Raw genomic sequence first — 20459 nt, 5'->3', positions numbered from 1 at the left:
TGTTCCATTTAACATTGTATTGTATTATATTTAATATCACAATATAAATCATATCTACAACTGTACCAAATTGTTTAAAGATAATTCTATATAAGATCTAAGGAAAACAGACTGCAAACTGGTTGTAATGAGGCTTTAAAATGTACATACTCAGCGGGTGGACATCAGCAGGGTGTGGATTCAAGAGATTATTTTGTATAACATCGTTGCTCTGATTGTAAATTGAAACTGTGCCTTACAAATGTCATCTTATTTGTATTCTTTTTATCCTTGTGTGAACTCTATCTGTACTGTCCTGTGTCTCACTGTGTTGCTGCAATAGGTCTGCATTTCCCTAAGGAGATCAATAAAGGTCTATCTTATATTATTTGATCTTATAATGACTTGATATGGGCAATTGTTGATAATCTCTTTCAAAGTTCACATATTGCCAATCAGCAACATGATAGTGACATATTGACTAATGTTACAAAGGATGTTTTTGAGCCTGATGTTACACATGGCTTATGGTATAACAGCGCTTATGTTACACAGGGTAGTAGTGGCAACATCACATAACAAATATAAATAATTGAAAAAAACACTCTTCAAGTCTTTGAGCCCTTACCACCAATTATTGGGACATCAATAAATAATAATCTGGGTGTAGAGCCAAACCTCCAGGTCTGAATAAAATGCTAAGAAATCCAGCACATGTGGAGTCAGATGGAACCCTCCTGAACATCGATTAACAGCACAGACTAATCCTTTGGTTTATTTAGCTGGACAGGGCTGCTGCCTGCTTCTGCCCATTCACTGAGGGAGGGACAGTTTGTGTGTGTTCATACGCCTCGCTGGCTGGCTGGATGTGTGTGTGTTTTCACTTGAATCAAGATTCAGGATTCTGCACACGTTCCAAATGAATCGGCACCTTCAATTACACAGTGTATTGTCGGAATCGATTTATCCCGAGATATGAGCTAACACGCTCACAAACGCAATGTGTGTGTGTCTTATTGTGTTCATACCTGCCTTTCTTAGAGAAGTGTTATTTTTTATATCAATTTTTCAAAAGCACTCATGTGGCATTGATGTAACAGATACAGTACATTGACAACACACACTGAGCAGATGGTACTCTCTTCACAAATACACACACACACACACACACACACACACACACACACACACACACACACACACACACACACACACACACACACACACACACACACACACACACACACACACACACACACACACACACACACACAACACACACACACACACACACACACACACACACACACACACACACACACACACACACACACACACACACCTAGACACTGTTGTGGTGTCCGTCTCACCCAGTACAGCACTTCCGTCCAGCCCTCCATGGTTATACACTGGAACACCGTCAACATGGCGAAGGCAAAGTTGTCAAAGTTAGTGATGCCGTCGTTCGGGCCCTCCCACCCCACCTTACAGTGGGTTCCATTGTGCATACAATTTCGACCGTAAGCTCCCTCAGGCGCACATGGTGCCGGCTTTTTTTCCGTAAAGGTGCCTGTGACAAAAGACATAAGAGGAAGAGAAAGACGGTTATTATAATGATATGTATAATTAAAGAGTAATTCAATTCAGTAAGACCAGTTCTTTGTAAACTTGTTTTTTCCTTTGCTCACTCTGGCTGTGACCCAGAGGCTTCTTCACACCTTTAAAACACATGTTTGGCTTCCTTCTGTTCTCTAGCATTCAACAGACTGAAGGGTGCCACTGTGACCATTGTCAGGCAAATTATCATACAGATGTTTCATGTTATAATTAACATGGCTTATGTCCCTTTGTTTCCCATTTGGTAGGCTGTAATGTCAGTTACTTCGGTGCCTGTCCCCCTTTGTTCCCTGTTTCTCTATATAAATGACTTGTGATTCTTCTGCAAGTGCTGTAGACATTCGTCCTTCCAGCTTGAATGCTTGTACTCTTCATTAAATAATACAACTTTGGTTTAACTTCTATATCTGTTCATTTCTCAACAGGAAGTGATTTATTGTGGAATTTCCATATCGTACCATCAACTTTTTATAAAAATCTTCTAATATAGTTGCTCATCTTTTGTACTGATGACTCCTCAGTGAGGGTCTCATGCCCCCTCACTTGTTGGAAGTGATCCAACCGTAAGTCACCTCACACTATGCAATAAACCAAGAGGGAGTATAAAATAACTCCCGCTTTGCAATTCTACTAAATCTTTCAACGTAATCTATAAATCATTTATCTAAAAGAAAAAAAAGCAATATTTCCTTGAAAAGGGGTTAAACAAGGACACAGTGGACTGTAGAGCAGCCATAAAAAGGATCAATGTGAAAGCGTGTTGCTAATTGTACAAAACAAGTCCCCCAGGGTGATGTATAGGATATCACAGTATTCCACCAGCACTAACCCAGGGCAAAGCTAATGCCTCTCATGGGACCTATAACATCACCAGAACAACACTTAAGTCCATGTATACCTAGGGACCTTTACTGAAAATGGTTTTCATCGTTTATGGCAGCTGCTGTTTCAATTACCACCCAAATTATTCATACTCTCTCTGCTTTGATGGCATATAGGTGGTGTCTAACTGATGTGTTTTATTTGAGTTTGAAAGGTTTGTGGCGTTACGTTTGCACCTGTATGTCCATCTCTTGGGTTGAAATGTGAATATATGCTATCTGAAGCGTGCTTCACACACAGTTGAGTATTCGCTTCAAATCGTATTTGACCATTCAGGTGCGGTATGAGAGTGTATGTGTTTGACCATGCATGTTTGTATTTGAATCTGTGCATCAGTGCGCAATCGTCTATACTGTATATTCTCTCCCTGTGCCCCTCAGACTCCGGTGTGTATGCGTGTGTGTACCTGTTTGCTCATGAGCGCAGGTCTTGTGCATCTTGCCCATGAAGAGCTCCAGGCCGATGATGGCATAGATGATGATGACGAAGAGGACCAGCAGGGCGATGTGGAGCAGAGGAACCATGGCTTTGATTATGGAGTTCAACACTACCTGTAAACCTGCAGCACACACACAGAGGAACTGCTGAGAACACATAAAGGGTTAACACAACCTTATTTAAGGGAAATCAGAATGTATTTAAATTAAAAAGAGTCTTGAGACACGCAGTATTGTTAATTATGAAAACCTTATTGTCATATAAAAAGGCTTAGAGTACGGCATACTAATAACTCACAGATACGCTGATTGAAATACATTCTGTTAAGGAGGCTTATTGTTGTGAAACAGTAAAACGTACTCACATTTTATCCTCCAAATATTAACTTTTGGTCACAATTATCTTTGGAGAATAAAATGTGAGCTTATTTTTATTTATTTGGTTCAAAATAATTGGTTTGGTCATGACATGATATGCTTGGATCATATACAGATTTAAGTAAACAAACAGATTTATTACATAGTTAATTTACAGATAATTCCTTTTTGTAAAGTCTACAGCAAATGGAGCATGCAGCTTTTTACCAGAACAAAAAGAGTGTGTGATGTACACTAGCAAGCTGTGGGTTTGCCTGCTACTGTAATCACAAGAGATGACACACACAATCACACAGGTGCAAAGAGCGCTCAGCTTTCATCCACGACATCCTCTTCCTGTCTTCTGTCCTGTTGGGTTATTGATTCCTGAAGTCACTGACACAGACAGGCTGACAGACAACTCATCCACTGCCACTACGGTCTGAGCACCTGATAAGAGGAGTGTGTGTGGATTTATGTGTGTCACTGTGTGTGTGCCTCTGAGGGCAATATCAGCTCCAATCTGTGTTTCATTTATCCCCCACCTCATCCAATCACCATTCACACCTGGTCCTCAGAGAAGCATTTTTTTACTCTCTTTTATTTTCCGTCTTTTTTATTTGATTTCCTTTCTCTCAGTACTTACTGGGTACTCCAGAGACCAGTCTGAGGGGTCTGAGTACTCTGAAGGCCCTCAGAGCCTTGACATCGAAGCCCGCTGCCTTCCCTCCAATAGGAGTGGCCCCGTCGCCTTTTGTGGCCTGCTCCAAGATCGCACTGAATAACCTGCAAGACAAGAAGCAGGGACTTCAATAGGCATCATCGTCAGGTGGACATCCCATTTCCACATTCTAGAGAATATCTAAGATAGGGGAGAACATTAAAAGGGTTACAGGACATATGACAGTGATGAATATCTGCAGTTGTTGTCATAATTACCTCCTTTTTACTATTCCTCTGTTGCTACAGCTGTCAATCCTAAACTGCACCAAGTACATCATCTTTATCATAATCTATAAAACAGCAAAAGTGTTGTAAATGTTGACATCAAACTACTTTGTGTCCAACATTTTAAAGCAGAAGCAGCGGTACAGACATCTGCACACAAAATCAAATGTGCTTCCGGGAGAAAACATAACAGTAGAAAATAAAAACAACTTAATTAGTAAACTCTCTATCACAATAATAAAAAGTGTTTTATCCGTCCCCTCACTGATAAGGAAATGTGAGGCGCTCGACTTTAATGAATGGACAGAACACTGTGTGTGTCTGTAGTGAAGAGAGACACCTAAAATGTGTTTATAAATAAGTGTGTGCACATAGCACTGTCACAATGAATATAACACACACGTACATCTGTGATGTCACACGACCTCCCCTGTTTCTCCATTGTAATCTATCTTGTACTTAAAGCAGGTGCATAATAATCTTAATTATCATCTCTATAAAACAGTGAAAAATGTATTATGATGTGCTTTTGATAGCTATTAGCTTCTATGAAGTCACCAACAAGTCTTTGGGTAATGGCCGCCCCCAAACTTCAATATATGTTCACCATATGGCCAAAAGTTTGTGGACACTGCTACCATTCTTCATTTGTGTCTAGTTTGGGGCTGATAAGAATGGGATGGTGTATAGGCCATAAGTTCCAATTACAGGAAATCTTTGCTGCGTCATACGTTTGGCAACCCCCAAAAGGGTCACATGATGACATAAGTAATGTGAAAGGGAAGAAGGAAATGCTTTCCTAAGTATATGGGATCAAATCCAAAAATGTTGAGGAAAGCTTTCCAAGAAAAGTGGAAGCTGTGATAGCAGCAGCAAATAAATGTTAAGGGATTAAGATGTCCAACCACTCACATAGGGCCGTTATGTTTACATAGTCCCAGAAATGCGCTATTAAAATATGACATTATTGCCTACATATCAAACAGTACTTAGCAAAGTAAGCAGAATAACATAATGATGCAAGCACACTCTTCTATAAAGGCGCTAAACAGGTTGGCAGTGGTATTAAGTAACTAAGTACATTTATTTAAGTACTGTCTGATTTGATGCTACTTTGTACTTCTACTCCACTACCTCCAGAGTACCTTTAGTTACTTTGCAGATATAGATTAATGATAAACAATATGATCAACACTTAAAGAATACTTTAGATACAGCTGGATTACATTTACAATTAGTTTAAATTAGTTACACCTTTACCAGCTTTGATAAACACGCAATGCATCAATATTTATAATTAAAACATATCATATATATTATTCTGAAATGGACCAATTTGCATAATGACTACTTTTACTTTTGTTACTTTAATTATATTTAGATGCCAAAACCTTTGAACTTTTACTTGAGTAACATTTTGAATAGAGGACTTTTACTTGTAACCGAGTACACTCTGGTACTTCTACTTTTACTACAACATGTGAGAACAGCTCTGCATGTTGGCTTCTATCCCCTGTGATAACCTCAGTTAAATGTATGTCCATCCAGCTGAGCTTATCTCTCTCTCCTCTCTTGTCTCTCTGAGATCCGTTAGAAATCACCGTACAGCACCATTTTCTAGCTAGCGTGGCTCAAAGGCCAGTCAGCAGTGCGTTAGTCATGGAGGATTATCAATTAGCACCGATGAAATGGCCACTTGAAAAGACCTCTCAAAACATATCGCCCTCTCTCTCCCTCTCCCCCTCGCTCTGCCTTTGTATTTCGCACTACCTCCCTCTCAATTTGATTAATTCTCCTTTGAAACAGAGTACGGAAAACGATGGAGGATCCACAGTTTTGCACCACCAGCGTTTCACAGTGCATGTTTTTGCCATGGTGGGGTGTTAAATGATAATTAGAGCCTTTGAGTGTAGCACAATATAATGGTTTGAGTACATCCACAGCTAAAGATAGCAGAAGCTGTGTACATTCAGAAAGATAACAGGCTATGTGTGGTTTCATAGTAGTCAAAATACTACTATACTACTGATTTCAGCTTTTAATCATTCAAAACTTATATTAGGCCTGCAACTTATATTTATCTATTGCTTTTAGTATCCTATTGCGAGTGTCACACACACACACACAAAAAGTGAAGTTGTTTCTTTAGCCATTTTTTTAAATGTCCCTTTTTTGTGATCAAATCCAAAGCCTTAACATATATATTACAAATAATATGTTAAATTAAAAAAAGCACTGGAAGCAAAGGAAATCAATGTAAAATTTGATAGGCCGGAACCAGTGACTTTTGCAAGATAAATGATTGATTGATTTTTCAATTGACAAATGAATCAACTGATTTAACTATGTTATAGTAATACTTGGATGCATTTATTTAGCCTGAGGATTTAACTCCATTTACTGTCTATTTTGTGATGATCTTACAGCTTTTTGTACCGTGACACATAACGAGTAGTAAAGTACATCTAATTGATAAAATAGGTCTTACTCAAATTCTTAGTCAGAGCTTGAAAAAACTGCTTGAATTATGTTGGAATACACAGTGATCACTGACAGAGATCACTTTTTGAGTTTAATCACAGAGGAAACTGTATGGGAACTCTGGTTTCTGTCTTTCAACATGAAAAGTCATGCTGCCTTTATATAGAAGAACAGGTAACTTTGTGTTGTTCTTATCGCTGCAGACTCCTTACACACAGCTTACAGTTCACTGTTGACAGGTGCACCATAAGCAGGGATTCTGGCTACAGAACTACACTCTTCAATATTATGCCTTTATATTAGATCTTACTGGATTCCAGCTCATGCCTAAGCTTGTATTTGAAGTCAACATTTTAAACGCGTAATTTTGAACTCTTCAGAATAATATTTTAATCAGGCCATTTGAAATAGAAAGAAGTAAAAACTTTATTAAAGTCTAGAGAGGATATTCAGGATTATCCTCCCTAAAAGTAACAAACACTCCTAAAGTGTCCTTGGGCAAGAACACTCAAATTAACACTGAAGCTGCCAACTCCAGAACTGCAGCAGGTATCTGACCTCCTGACCTTACTTTGGCAGGGTTTGTGAGCTAAAAGACAATTTATTCACAGGGATCAATAGTTACATTACAGTATGCCCCACCACAATAAAAGCCATTATTGTAATAGAGACTGAAGGAGAGAAAGACAGAGGAAGCAGCCACAGAGGCTATACAATTGCATAAGAGTGGTAAAGGTTGTGTTTATGCCAGGGGCTCTGGCACCATGATGCCAGCCGACGGGGTGGTGGCTTCACCCCAAAGACACTGTGTGTGTGTGTGTGTGTGTGTGTGTGTGTGTGTGTGTGTGTGTGTGTGTGTGTGTGTGTGTGTGTGTGTGTGTGTGTGTGTGTGTCTTTGGGGTGAAGCCAACCATGTTCAGTTAGAGATGGCTAATGTGAGTGCACACTTGACTGGCGATGAACAAGCATCACTGAGTGTGAGTGGTGGAGGATTCCTTCAGGCTGTGGGTGCTTTCTTGCAATCTCTCTCTTGCACATACACAAACGCATACACACATACACACCGTCAATTAGACCATTTTTATAGCATTAATGTTACTGTCAGGTCCACTGGCTATTGTGCCATTACCCGCACACAACACAAAGCACAGCTGGCAGGCAGGGCACACACACACTCACACACATCCTTGCACACACACACACACACACACACACACACACACACACACACACACACACACACACACACGCACACACACACACACACACACACACACACACACACACACACACACACACACACACACACACACACACACACACACACACACACACTTGCGCACAGGCACAGAGGGTTTAGCAGATGGGCTATGTTGCTGAGTTGCAGATAAAGAAAAACAGAGCAAAGCTTTGCTATCAGCATCTAACAAGCTAATCAGTTTAGCCCTCACCAATACACCGAAGACCAGAATTTACTGCGGCTTTAATACACTCTCTGTGAAGGAAGATTGTTTTATGGCAATGCGTTTTAAAGGCAGTTGTGTATCATGGTATTTTACTATTAATAGCCCAAATAAATACCACATTCAATGATAGAAAAGTATTATTCCTGTAGAAAACAAGGCCACATCTTTTCTCTATCAGCCTCTCTGAATTTGCTATATGTGCCAGAAGTTTGAATTTAGCAAATATGTTGTTTCAAAAGTAGAGGTGAACAAATGAACAAAGCTTTAGTCAACAAGTGTAGGCAAGGACAAGAGTAGTATTCTCTCTTGTTTTCAGCAAATCAAGGTGTTCATGGGAAATATGGTCTTATTTCTGAAAGACACTAGCACTGTGAGTACTTCTGCTATTAAACATAGGCTGCCAATTGTCTTGGCCGTAGTTTCATTTGTTGACAGTAATTACACCAAGGTACGATGATTAATCTGCCAATGATGTGGTGATCTTGAAAGATGTGTCAGGTAGTGCTATTACAAACCCTGGAGAGGGACAGTGAAATATAATTGCACAGGACTCGCTATTTTTATAATTCCCTCATTCAAACTACATGGTATCACTACGAGTGACATTAAAACAACATTTCACAGCTCTTAATACTTCAGTGTGTTTGCGTCCCACTCACCCTACAACTACGATGATGAAGTCGAGCAGATTCCAGCCGTTCCTCAGGTAGGCGTTGGGGTGGAAGAGCAGGCCGTAGGCTATTACCTTCAGGAAAGCCTCCACCGTGAAAATGATGAGGAAAAGATACTCCACACGCTCCTGTAGAGACACACAAACAAAACAGGTCCATATGTTTGTCTGAGCAGGAGCCTTGCAGGGCATGCAAAATCAAATAAAACGACAGTAGATGAAAGAGAGGACATTATAGGAAGATCATAGGGTGAACATCTTTTGCCTGTGAGTAATACTGTAAATCCTCTGTTGCACATTTCCACACTACCTCTTTTCAAATCTACACAGCACTCCACTTGGATATAGTATTTGTCACATATCATTTCATTTTATTTCCATATTTATTCTGTGTAAATAGTGTCTTTATTTTAATTTGTAACAATAGTCTATAAAAAAAGTTTTCAAAATAGCTTTTATAATATTACCATTTGTTGCTCCTTTCTTAAAAAACATATTATTTTTTCTGTTTCTTTATATGCACCATTTATACCAAAGAAATGTCCTCGTATGTGTAAACCTACTTGGATTCTGATTCTGATTCCTATACATACACTTAACAAATGAGAGAACACCAATAGTAATGCCAACATTATTAAATTAAACATTCCTATTAGATAGGTTGGTTATTTAGAGCAACTGGCACTAAAACACATCATTCACAATCATGAAATGTAGTATGCCCATGTCAACAATAAAGACCCTGGATGTGACTTGTGAGAACACTGTTAACGTGGCTTCTGCTTTGCGTGTGTGTATCTGTGCGTGTGTGTGATTATTCCTGTTTGAACATGTATTTGTCTAAGTTATAATCGTGCAAACAATCAAAGCATTTGGATTATTTAATCAAAGCGGCTCTCTTCCTGTCCGAAGGGGCTAATATCTGAAGGCAGGAATGCATGCGTGTGTGCATGTATACACAAGCTTCTCTTCTACTACAGGGTCCCTCAGAGAATGTTGTCACAGCGATGACCCGAGCCTAAGAGGGTCCTGGGAAATGTCCTGAAATGTCCTCGAGGCAAAGAGAGGAATTATGTAACTTTCTGACCATCAGAGATGTACAAACAATGTATCATCCACCTAATCATCCCTCATCTCTTTTCTATTTTTTTTAATGAGATCAAGACAATCTGTGTAATCAAAACAGAAAGTATTCTATATTAAGATGATTCCTTGTCCTCTGAAGTACATTTTATTATATATTTAAATACCGATATATACAGTATAGCTCTATCCATCAATTCATCCATCCATCTCAGCCCCTCCCCCTTCTCTTCCCTGTTTTCCCATGGACATGCACTGACAGAGGGCCAGGGGTTTGGGACAGAGGGCCAGCCAGGTCTCTCCAGACTCAAAGCCCCGTCCCTGGGAAGAAGCAGCTGAACCTGAAGCTGAAGAAACACAGCTTCCATGTGTCAGAAAAGTGACCAAAATATCTCCACAAGCTAATAGAGTTAGCAAAACATAACCAAAGAACTATGTAATCAGGGTCTAATTCAGGTGTTAATCTAACTAATGCTGAACAGAATATAGGCAAGGCAAGTTTATTTATATAGCACCTTTCAACACAAGGCAATTCAAAGGGCTTTATAAGATATTTCCAGATATTTGGAGCATAAAATGTCCTTATTATTCTAAGATAATATGTCTTGGTGTGACTAGCCATTTAAAATGCTGACCATTTAACATGGAGTTGAATTTATCCAAATATATTTTTCTTAATGATCCGTGTTCAGTAGTAAAAACGTGTTATTAAAGTTTAAAGGCCATGTTAGTGTTGGATACGCTCATGATCAGTTGCTGTGTTAGTATTTGCTGTTAAGGCTGATGTGAGGCCAAAGTGGGTCCAGCTAAACAAACATCTTTCTCAGCATGATGAAATATTGTCCAAATATCATTAGGCATACAAACACATGTTGGGCCATGGGAATCAGTCATCATGTGGCCACCGTCTAGAAACGGTAGCTGTGGTTTCAGTGTGTAACCTCTAACAACGAAGGGTTAGAATTGTGGTTATTTCAGTTGGATTTTCAGAGCGCTATCTTCTCAGCATCTGACAACGCAGTACAACTTTAGGATTCATTGATAAAAGAACCACGCTTTGATTTTTTGTTCTTAATGGTGTGATTATCATACACACTGTGATTTGGAAGTGTTTTTTCCCACACTCAAGAAGCTTGACAGTGGAGGGAAGGACATGAATAATAATACGGAGGATTTGCACAGTTTGAAAGACAGACAAGTTGAAAGGCGAGTTGATTTTTGGGCTGAGAATTCTGCACCTGAATGGGCTGCTCAGAAAGCTGTCTGAAAATAGTTTTTGCTTCTTGACTCTGTCGCTCTAACCTCTCATTTCAAATTCAAGGCCATCCAGGTTGCCTCATTGGCAAAGAAGTATCTAAGGAGGCAAGATTTTAACATTAAATACCTGTCTTCTCTTTCTATCTCTATGTCTGTTAGTCTGCTTCAGACCCTGGCAAATTCATTTTATTTATAATCATTATTCATTCTGCAGACCCTCCAGCACACTATTAGCAGTCTATAGCCGCTTTCACACCATTAGACGCTTTCACACCAAGTACTTTGCCGTACTTAGTTCCCAGCACTTAGTACATGGAACTAAGTACAGATCGCGTTCACACCGGAATAAGTTCCCTGAGGGAAGATTACGCAAATGAAGCCGCTGACGTCACTTCTTCTTCTTCTGCTTTGGGTTTACTGGCAGGCCGCAAACCACTTCACGGCGTATACTGCCACCCGAAGTCCCCGGCCGGAAGTCCCCGGAGTTGGGGACTGGCTTCAGTAGAAGCTGCTGGGACTCCCAGCAGCTTCTACTGAAGCCTTTCGAGTAAATCGCCAGAACGCCGACACCTCCTCATCACTCCACTGCTCCCATGTTTTTTTTTGTGTTGCCATAAGTTATTCTCTCTCCGTTGGTGCGCGGGGCTAATGCTAATGCTAATAATGCTAATGCCAGCAAATACAATGGCGGCTTCAAAAAACTTTTCCGAGTTTTACGGGGCGTGGTTTGCAATTCGCCCAGCCAATCAAAAATTGGAACTTTTTTCTCCCAGGATAGTACCACCTCTCTAGCAGGCACTAAAAAGGGGGTAAAAGTTCTCATGAACAAAGTTTTCTTTTTGGTGTGAACGCAAAATCCCAGGAACTATCGGAACTAAAAGGGAAAAGTACGGGGAAAAGTACTCCGGTGTGAAAACGCCTTATGCGGAAGTAATTAATCTAAAAAAGGCACATACACACTTATCCTCCCTCTCAAATACACAAAAGCTCTTCATGTTTCTCCCTCTCGAACACACACACACGGACACACTCCCAGGCGGTGTATCTGCCGGTGACAGGCAGACAGTGCGGCGCTCAGAAGAATAAAACAGAGAAAAACATCTGGTAGTAACAGCTCATCTTGACACAACCACACACACAGATACACTTCTCTGCCTCCTTTCCTTTCGTTCATACAGACCCATAAAGGGCACAATCCATAAGGGGCACGGCTAATCTGGTTAGCCACTGGAGAGCAAAGAGAGAGAAAAGATGAGAGAGTGAGAGAAGAGGGGGATGGATGAGAGGAAGAGAGGCAGACTAAAGAGACAAAGGGAGGCAGACAGAATGACAGAAAGGTGAGTATGTGGGGGCAATAATTCAGTTATCTGTGATAGGTCAACCAAACCATCTATCCATCAACTAGGCCAATCAGATTATGGTATCGACATCCTACCATACAGCGGACAATGTTTCCATTCGCCATGACCTTCTGTATGTGTGTGTGCTGTAAAACAGGATTAGCCATTAAGCTGTTTTTGTAAAATTGTACAGACACATTGTAGTGTGTGCTTGGTGTGCTTGGTGTGTGTGTGTGTGTGTGTGTGTGTGTGTGTGTGTGTGTGTGTGTGTGTGTGTTTGGTGTGTCAGAGTTCCCGTTAGCCGGTAATTACCGGACTATGACCGGTAAAATATGCTGAAGACCGGCAAATCTAAATCTCTCCGGTCAAAATGTCCGGTCAAAATTATTTCCCCTTAGCGCAATACCGCATCAGTTGCGCCACTTATGTGACAGACAAGAATAGTATGTGACAGACAAGAAGAGTCAATTCTAATGTCTAACACTTAATGTGGAGAAAGAGATGTCCTGTATGGTTTGATTGTGCGTTGATCTGTTGGTAATGCCTCGGGGTTCCGGTGGGCATGTAAACAAATGCATAATGCTGCGCTATACTTTGCGGCCTCACCGGGTTGCATAGCGACGCTTATTGTTTAGGTGTCTTTTAATAAGCAGGTAGTCATGTCATTAGCTAGAACTAGCTGGATCTGATCGATATGGAGATAAACGCGAGTGAAGTCTAATCTGACGGGATAGAGAGATCAGCTGCTGCTGACGAGTCGACACGCAGCTCTGCATGATCCCCTGCAGCGGTGAGCGGAGCAAAACACACACTTCAGGTTAGAATATCACACGTAGCTATTTTAATTACCTCTCAAACTACCTAAACTAGTTATAGATGTTTTTAGTTTTACTGTCGGGTCACTCATTACTGGATCCGCGAGCTGCATGATACTGGCGGACTGTCAGGAGAGGGGGAGAGCGCTCCGTTTATTATTCCCGTGTTTTTGTAAGTTACTGTACACTTTTGAATAATGTAGTTAATCTACTATAATTAGTTTGTTTAATATCGAATCATATCAATTTGTTTTAAAGCTCAATAAATAACAAAGAAGACCTTTGACCGGCACTTTTCTACTTTTGTCCGGAAGATTTCAACTTTAACGGACATGTTGACCGGCAAATAAATATTCTAACGGGAACTCTGTGGTGTGTGTGAGTGTGCATTTAGTGTATGTTCCTTTAATGCTCAATAAAGACAAAAAACACATTAAAAAGACTGTACAAACTACTAAAACATAAAACAGGAAGAGAACCACAAAGACATCACACTTTTCTTTACAAAGATCAAAAAGACTACATGAAAAGGTGGATAAAACCACCACATGTAGTACAGCAGAGTGATTTAAAAACCACTACAGCACAAATATTCAATGCATGCAGTTCATGTAAATGTATCTAAATTCCAAAAACCAACTATTGACATGCTGCACATTTAAACTCCTCATTGCAGTGTAAACAGAAGGATGCCACAATGAATCTTAATTTTCCTGCTTAGACAGGAAACGTTTCTGTACAACTACACAGCGACACACTGCCAACATCCGCTAATGATTTATTCAGATGCAGAAACCACATTAAAAGTGAATAAAAGGGTCAGGAGATGTGCACATTGCTAGTGTATGTTCTAGCAGGCTAATGCAACTGTGGTGAAGGAAGTCACATACAGTCACTCTTAGACAAATGGATAGAGAACAAACACACAGAAGCATTAAGGGCTTTACAACTTATTATTGTAAGGTTTGCCATTATTTCTACCTGTTATTATTTTATGCAACATAATCGCTAGATCTGGGAGGCATTTCTCAAAAGAAGTCAGACAGGCCAACATTTCTCTCAAGGGTTGACTTGTGCCAACAGTGCGGGACACAAAGCAAAAACGGGAACGACAGATTTGGCCGTTAGTTGACTGTTGGATTGGTTTGTGAGGGTCTTAAAGGTCCCCTATTATACTGTTTTTCATCAATATATTATAGGTCTCAGATGTATACAAAACCTGTCTCTGAAGTGTTTTGCTCGAAATACCAAACAGATCATTGCAGCATCCCATAATCCCCTCTGTTTTAGCCCTGTTTCAAAAGAGCTGATTCTCTGTCTGTTACTTTAGATGAAAATAAGGAGCCACTCCCCACGCCCCTCTGAGAGATATTTGCTTACAAAGAACACAATGGTGCTCTAGTGTGGAGCTAATTTCCTGCCATAACTCCATAAACAAACTAAACAAGTTTTACAAATGCCTTATGATTCACTAACAAACACAGTGTGGTTAGCAAATACATCTACAAACTAATGCATTTAGTTTTGCAAATAAAAAATGTATCTATCAAACAAACACATAACATTTTTCTAATAAATCATGTTTCAGAGACAAATTCAGAAAACTTTTTCTTCTAAAGTCACGGAATATTACTGCCATAAGTCACGTGACTCACGTGACCTGGCGGGAGGTTGAGCAGAACATGGAACAGCCCTTGCCAGTCTGATGACAGCGGTGTTTCTAGCAATCCAGCGATCTGATACCAGACCTCATTTAACAATGAGCGGCCAACAGGTGAGTTTGTTGTTTTTTCTGGTGAAAAAGCCAAAGTTAACTCAACTAAGTTACTGTTTCATTATATGAGCAGACTGCAGGAGCTACCTTACACCAAGCTAGGCACATTTCATGTTGGTTCAGTAGGAGAACTCAGTGTATACACTCATTCCTCCACTGATCACTGGTGGGCAAAAGCCACATTTTTATATATACATATATAAAGATATATATAATTGGTGTAAGCTAGCTCCTGCAGTCTCCTTGATATCATCCTACTCGTAAAACAGTAACTTGTGGAGTTTAACATTTTTCACCAGAAACAACAACAAACTCTTCTGTTGGAATTTTTTCTTTCAGCAAAAGACATTACACAAACACATAATCCCCAAGAGAAGAAAGAAAAATAAATACAAGAAACAAGAAAAAAAGTAATACTTAAATAAATAAAATACAAAAATATCCAGATGCTGTCAGCATAATTCAAAATAGAAAACTCAAAACAACATAAATTATAAAAAATATGTAAATGGACATTTACAAAAGGTTTCAACATTAGGTTACAAAGCTGCTAGACAAGAAGCAACATCACATCCAATCATATCTAGCATATACATCGCCAAAGTCATATCTAGTTCCTTTCTAAAACTATAATAATTTCCCCCATATTTTATTAAAGATATCAGACTTTCCCTTTAAAGCATAGGATCATTTCTCTAAGGCCAGACAATGAGAGATATTTAACATAGGCCTATTGTTAGTCTGGTATCGGATCGCTAGAAACACAGCTGTCATCAGACTGGCAGGGGCTGTTCCATGCTCTGCTCAACCTCCCGCCGTCCAAATGGACTCAGTAGCGCTCCCTGCTGCCGTGGAGCATGTGTGAGTGTCTATGTGTACATTTGTGAGAAGATCCTGAGCACAACCACGCCGGAATATTACTGCTAAAAGTCACGTGACTCACGTGACTTTTAGCAGTAATATTCCGTGAGCTGAATTTCTCTCTGAAACATGATTTATTAGAAAAATGATATGTGCTTGTTTGATAGATACGTTATTTGCTTAACTAAATGCATTAGTTTGTAGATGGTGTTTTGTATTTGCTAACCACACTGTGTTTGTTAGTGAATCATAAGGCATTTGTAAAACGTGTTTAGTTTGTTTGTTGAGTTATGGCAGGAAATGAGCTCCATACTCTAGGAGGAGATTCAGGTGATAAGGTGGGGGGGGTTACCTTGGTTGGTGATTGGCTAATGGTTACACAAGCCAAACAAATCTGATCAGCTCATTTTCAGACAGGTTTTTATATAAATGGATCAGGACAAAAAGAGAGAATCTTTTTTCCTGAAAATGTCAGAATGTCTTAACGCAGAGGGGACACATCATTTTGTTGCATAATAGGTGACCTTTAAGTTTAGGTCAGATCAATGTGGAGTGTGCCCCACTGTAATGTCCCTTCAGCAGAGCAGGAACTTCAGTGTGCAAAAGTCACATGCTTCATGTTAGTCATCATTTATTTATTTCCATAGGTAATGTTGCATTTTGCTTTTATGGATAAAAAGTTTTTGCTACATTTCAAGATCGAAAATGTTAAGCTTTTCAACTAAGGTATTTTAAAGGGCAATTGGAAAGAATGCATTAAAAGATGTGGATGGAAACGCACATTTAGCAACTCCTCTTTGGGCGTAGGGTAAAGTTAGGAGGTCCCTAAACCCTTTATTTTTCTGTATCAACAATAAATGTGCTTCTATTCTTTCTCTTTCCCATCCCTCACTTCTACATCTTCACCCTATCTCTCTCTTCCTCTGTGGGTGCCAACCAGAAGTTACCATAGAGACCAAGATGGGTTCGGACGTTACCATGGAAACTGTGGGCTGCAGCAGCAGTAGCAGTAACTCTCTCTCTCACACACACATACACACACACTGACACTGATCAGTATTGTACCAAGAATATCTAGAGCACATAGTCTTAATTACTACTCTCTGTCAGCATCGAGACTTCCCATTGTGTGTCTGTGTGTTGTGTTTATAACAGTGTGTGCTCTTGTATGTGTGAGATTGTGTGTTTGTGCTTGCTCTGCTGATCCATGTCATATACTTACTTACCACTTGCCATCGGTTGATAGTATTTCATAGTCTTATCTGAACTTCAGAGTTTCACTCTGTCAATCTGTCTGCACAGTCTATACACACCCTTTCATTGCTTTTTACAACAACATGTCATACTGACAATACAAAATCAGTATAATGCAACCAGTGGTCTAAAAAACACATGCAGTATGGCAGTGGATGAACCACCCTAATGTTTCAGTGAGTGTCATAGTTTCTTTCTTTCACCCTGAATCAATTTGCCTCTATCTCAGAGTGAAACTAAGATAGAGATATGACAGACTTAAGAGCTTTTTAAAACAGTTTATCATAATTACGGTCAATGGACTGTTCAATCAGGGTTAAATAGAGTTTCAGGGTTACGTTTTGGGTCAGTGAGCAAGATTGGTCTGTGTTTTTCCACTTGTTGTAATTGCTAAAGCATGAAGAACAATACAGATTTATAATCAAAGCTGACAATGCACAGTACAGCTGCAGATTAATAATGTCTTATTTTCTTTTGAGGTGAAAAAACAACAGTGAAGTTGATGCTCTTAGCTCACTCTCTCCAAACTCTCTCAAGAAAAATGAATTTGCAACACTCTTTTCTCAACACCTACTACTGAGAATCTGTTGAGAAAGTTTCTTAAAAGATGTTAAATGTTAATATTACATGGGATCTAATGTATAGAATGTCATCCTTGCCCTGTGAGTACTCTCAAGTAACACACTGTCATTGCATTAAGAAACTGTTTTCAAAGCGTAAAAAGAAACTCAGGAAGAAATGTGAACAATTTGAGCAGTTTTACCTAATACATTTTTCTACATACACAACTGGAAACTAACTTGTTAGATCATGGGATCTTAAAATGTCCTGCATAAATAAAGGATAACCCAAGGGAAAAGGATTTTCCAGGATTTATACTTAGGACACAGACTGGGCTTTGTCACTCCCGCTGAGAGGCTATTTGAATCACATTGCTGAAAAGCAACAGACCCAAACACATCAGAAACTCACCATGAACACGCCAGCAGCACATGCTCAGCAGTGTCATCAACAGACCTATGATACAATAATCTCTGGGTGTCTGGACTAGGATTAAGGATTACACTAGTGTGAGTTTTTGTGTGTGTGTGTTAGTGCGAGAGAAGGACAGACAAATCGTATCATGGCCATTGTTAACCTCTGACCTTTGAAAGGAAGATTGATCACCCTAAACAGCTAATTAAGCTGTAAACCATATATAAATTAAGCCGTAGCATTCTGTGTATTTTTGCGACCAGCAGATCAACATATTAAAACTGTTTTCCCCCTGTGAACATGTTTTAATGTGACTGATGTGTTCTCTGCATTGACGTGGACACAGCCTTATTAAATCCATTTATTTCCTTCTTCTGTTTGTCTTTTGTCTCCTCCAGCTTTCTGAATATCAAAGTTTACAAAAAGGCAAAAACTCTTGTTTCCAGGCAACAGACACTGTAGCTACCAGATGAAGGATGGAAGAAAGGGGTTGACATACAGTAAAGAAAGGCAGTGTGGAGTGTGTGTGACAAAAACCCTGACACACAATCTGTCTGCTGATCATTACTTTTGAGTCTGTTGTGTTGTATGAGAAAGGGTTTTATTGGTCTTTCCATGGCAATTTTTACAAATGCTGATAACATGCTATTTCCTCCTATTTCTGAAAATATGCGCATGTTGGCTGTCTGTTGTACACTTTTTTTTTTTTTCAGGGGAACATTTTAGGAGAAAATCTGTCCTAATGAAAGCGATACAAAGTGTTTAATAAGCTGCCCTTTTTCAGCATCAATGCTTAAAGCTAGGCGATAAGTGTGCAGACCAAAAGACAGAGGAACAGACAGAAGGTTAATAGCTTGCTGACGAAGCCTACAGCGTCCTACTGGGACTCACAATGCAGATCAACAAATCTCATTGACAGTCTGTCACATGCTAATTATGCTAATTCTCGACACACACAGAAACATGTCACATACTATCTCAATTTAACGTTATCTCACACAGAAAATGTCACATGTTAATTCTTATTTCCGTCATCAATTTATGTCATACACAGGAACATGTAATGTGTCCACCTCCAGGTTCAGCCCACCTGTCAACGAACCTCATCCCCGCTGAAAGGTCTCCGGGTAAACACACAGGAGCTGGGCTAGCATCACGCTTTCATCTTTCTAAATTAATAATTCAATGAATCTTCATCCCCTTAATTTTTATTTCTTCTTATAATATCACTGTTTGTACATACAATCTGCACTTGCACTCTGTTAATACTCCGTTAATATTCTGTCAATACTTACATCTGTATATTGTAGATTTTATCCTCATTCAATGCTCCCTGTATTGTCAGTATTTATAATATGCTCCTTGTTTTTATTTATATATAGCACATCTTGCATTTCTGGTTGGATACTAACTGCATTTCATTGGCTTGTACCTGAACTTTGCACAATGACAATAAAGTTGAATCTAATCTAATCTAATCTAAATGAACAAACAAATCCAGATACATCCACAAAGTGAACCTGGCCTACAGTACCTGCCTGTTACACAAGAGGAGGACACCTCTTGTTGGAGCCATTAACAGCTTTTAGATTTATATATATATATAATATATTTGAGTTATAGCGTCATTTATTAAATGTTATTTTTAAAACTGTTAAGATATTTATGTGATACATTATATATAAAATTATGTTTTGATACGGACACTTTTTGTGAATGAACGACGTCAGGCTAAAAATTATTTAGGACATTCTTTTTGCCACCTTGTTTTTGACGATTTCTTGATCACAATAGTGACATTTCGATGTTGGAAATATTTGTTTTTTTCTGGAAAGTCAACCGGAATTAAATCTCTGTGTGTGCTTTTTGGAAACATGTGTCTGACACCTGACCTCATGTGGCTTTAGAAAGTTTAGATCCCAGGATGAGCCACTTCACCTCTGTTGAATATAAAATAAACATTTTGAATTGTCTGAAAATATAGACTAAGGTGTACAAAAACAGGAGACAATGTTTAGAGAGGTATAGAGGAATGGAGTGAATAAGGAATTGAAAGAGAGCGTAATTGGCCAAAAAATAATAAAACCCAGGAGCATAAATCATCTCTTATCGACAGCCAGTGTGTGTATGAGTGCGTTTCTAAGGGGACAGTAACTGGTACCTTTGTGAGGGGAGGAGTATATCTAACGAGAGAGAAAATGAAAAAGCCAAGGTGAAAGGCTAGAAAAATATCACCTTCATCCACTCATCCCTCTATCCCGGC

The 20459-nt window shown here is 39.4% G+C and overlaps 1 protein-coding gene across 1 annotated transcript in view; it reads right to left on the bottom strand.

Moving 5' to 3' along the window:
* cacna1c (calcium channel, voltage-dependent, L type, alpha 1C subunit) overlaps positions 1-20459 on the bottom strand; it is a 141773-nt gene that overhangs the window by 61439 nt on the left and 59875 nt on the right. Inside the window, 4 exon segments of the mRNA XM_034133322.1 lie at positions 1350-1549; positions 2885-3037; positions 3919-4058; positions 8827-8966. Of these exon segments, the coding sequence (XP_033989213.1) occupies positions 1350-1549; positions 2885-3037; positions 3919-4058; positions 8827-8966 (633 nt within the window).

The sequence above is a fragment of the Trematomus bernacchii genome, unplaced genomic scaffold, assembly GCF_902827165.1.
Source record: "Trematomus bernacchii unplaced genomic scaffold, fTreBer1.1, whole genome shotgun sequence".
NCBI classification, from domain to species: domain Eukaryota; kingdom Metazoa; phylum Chordata; class Actinopteri; order Perciformes; family Nototheniidae; genus Trematomus; species Trematomus bernacchii.
This window is presented reverse-complemented; position numbering and strand designations above follow the sequence as displayed.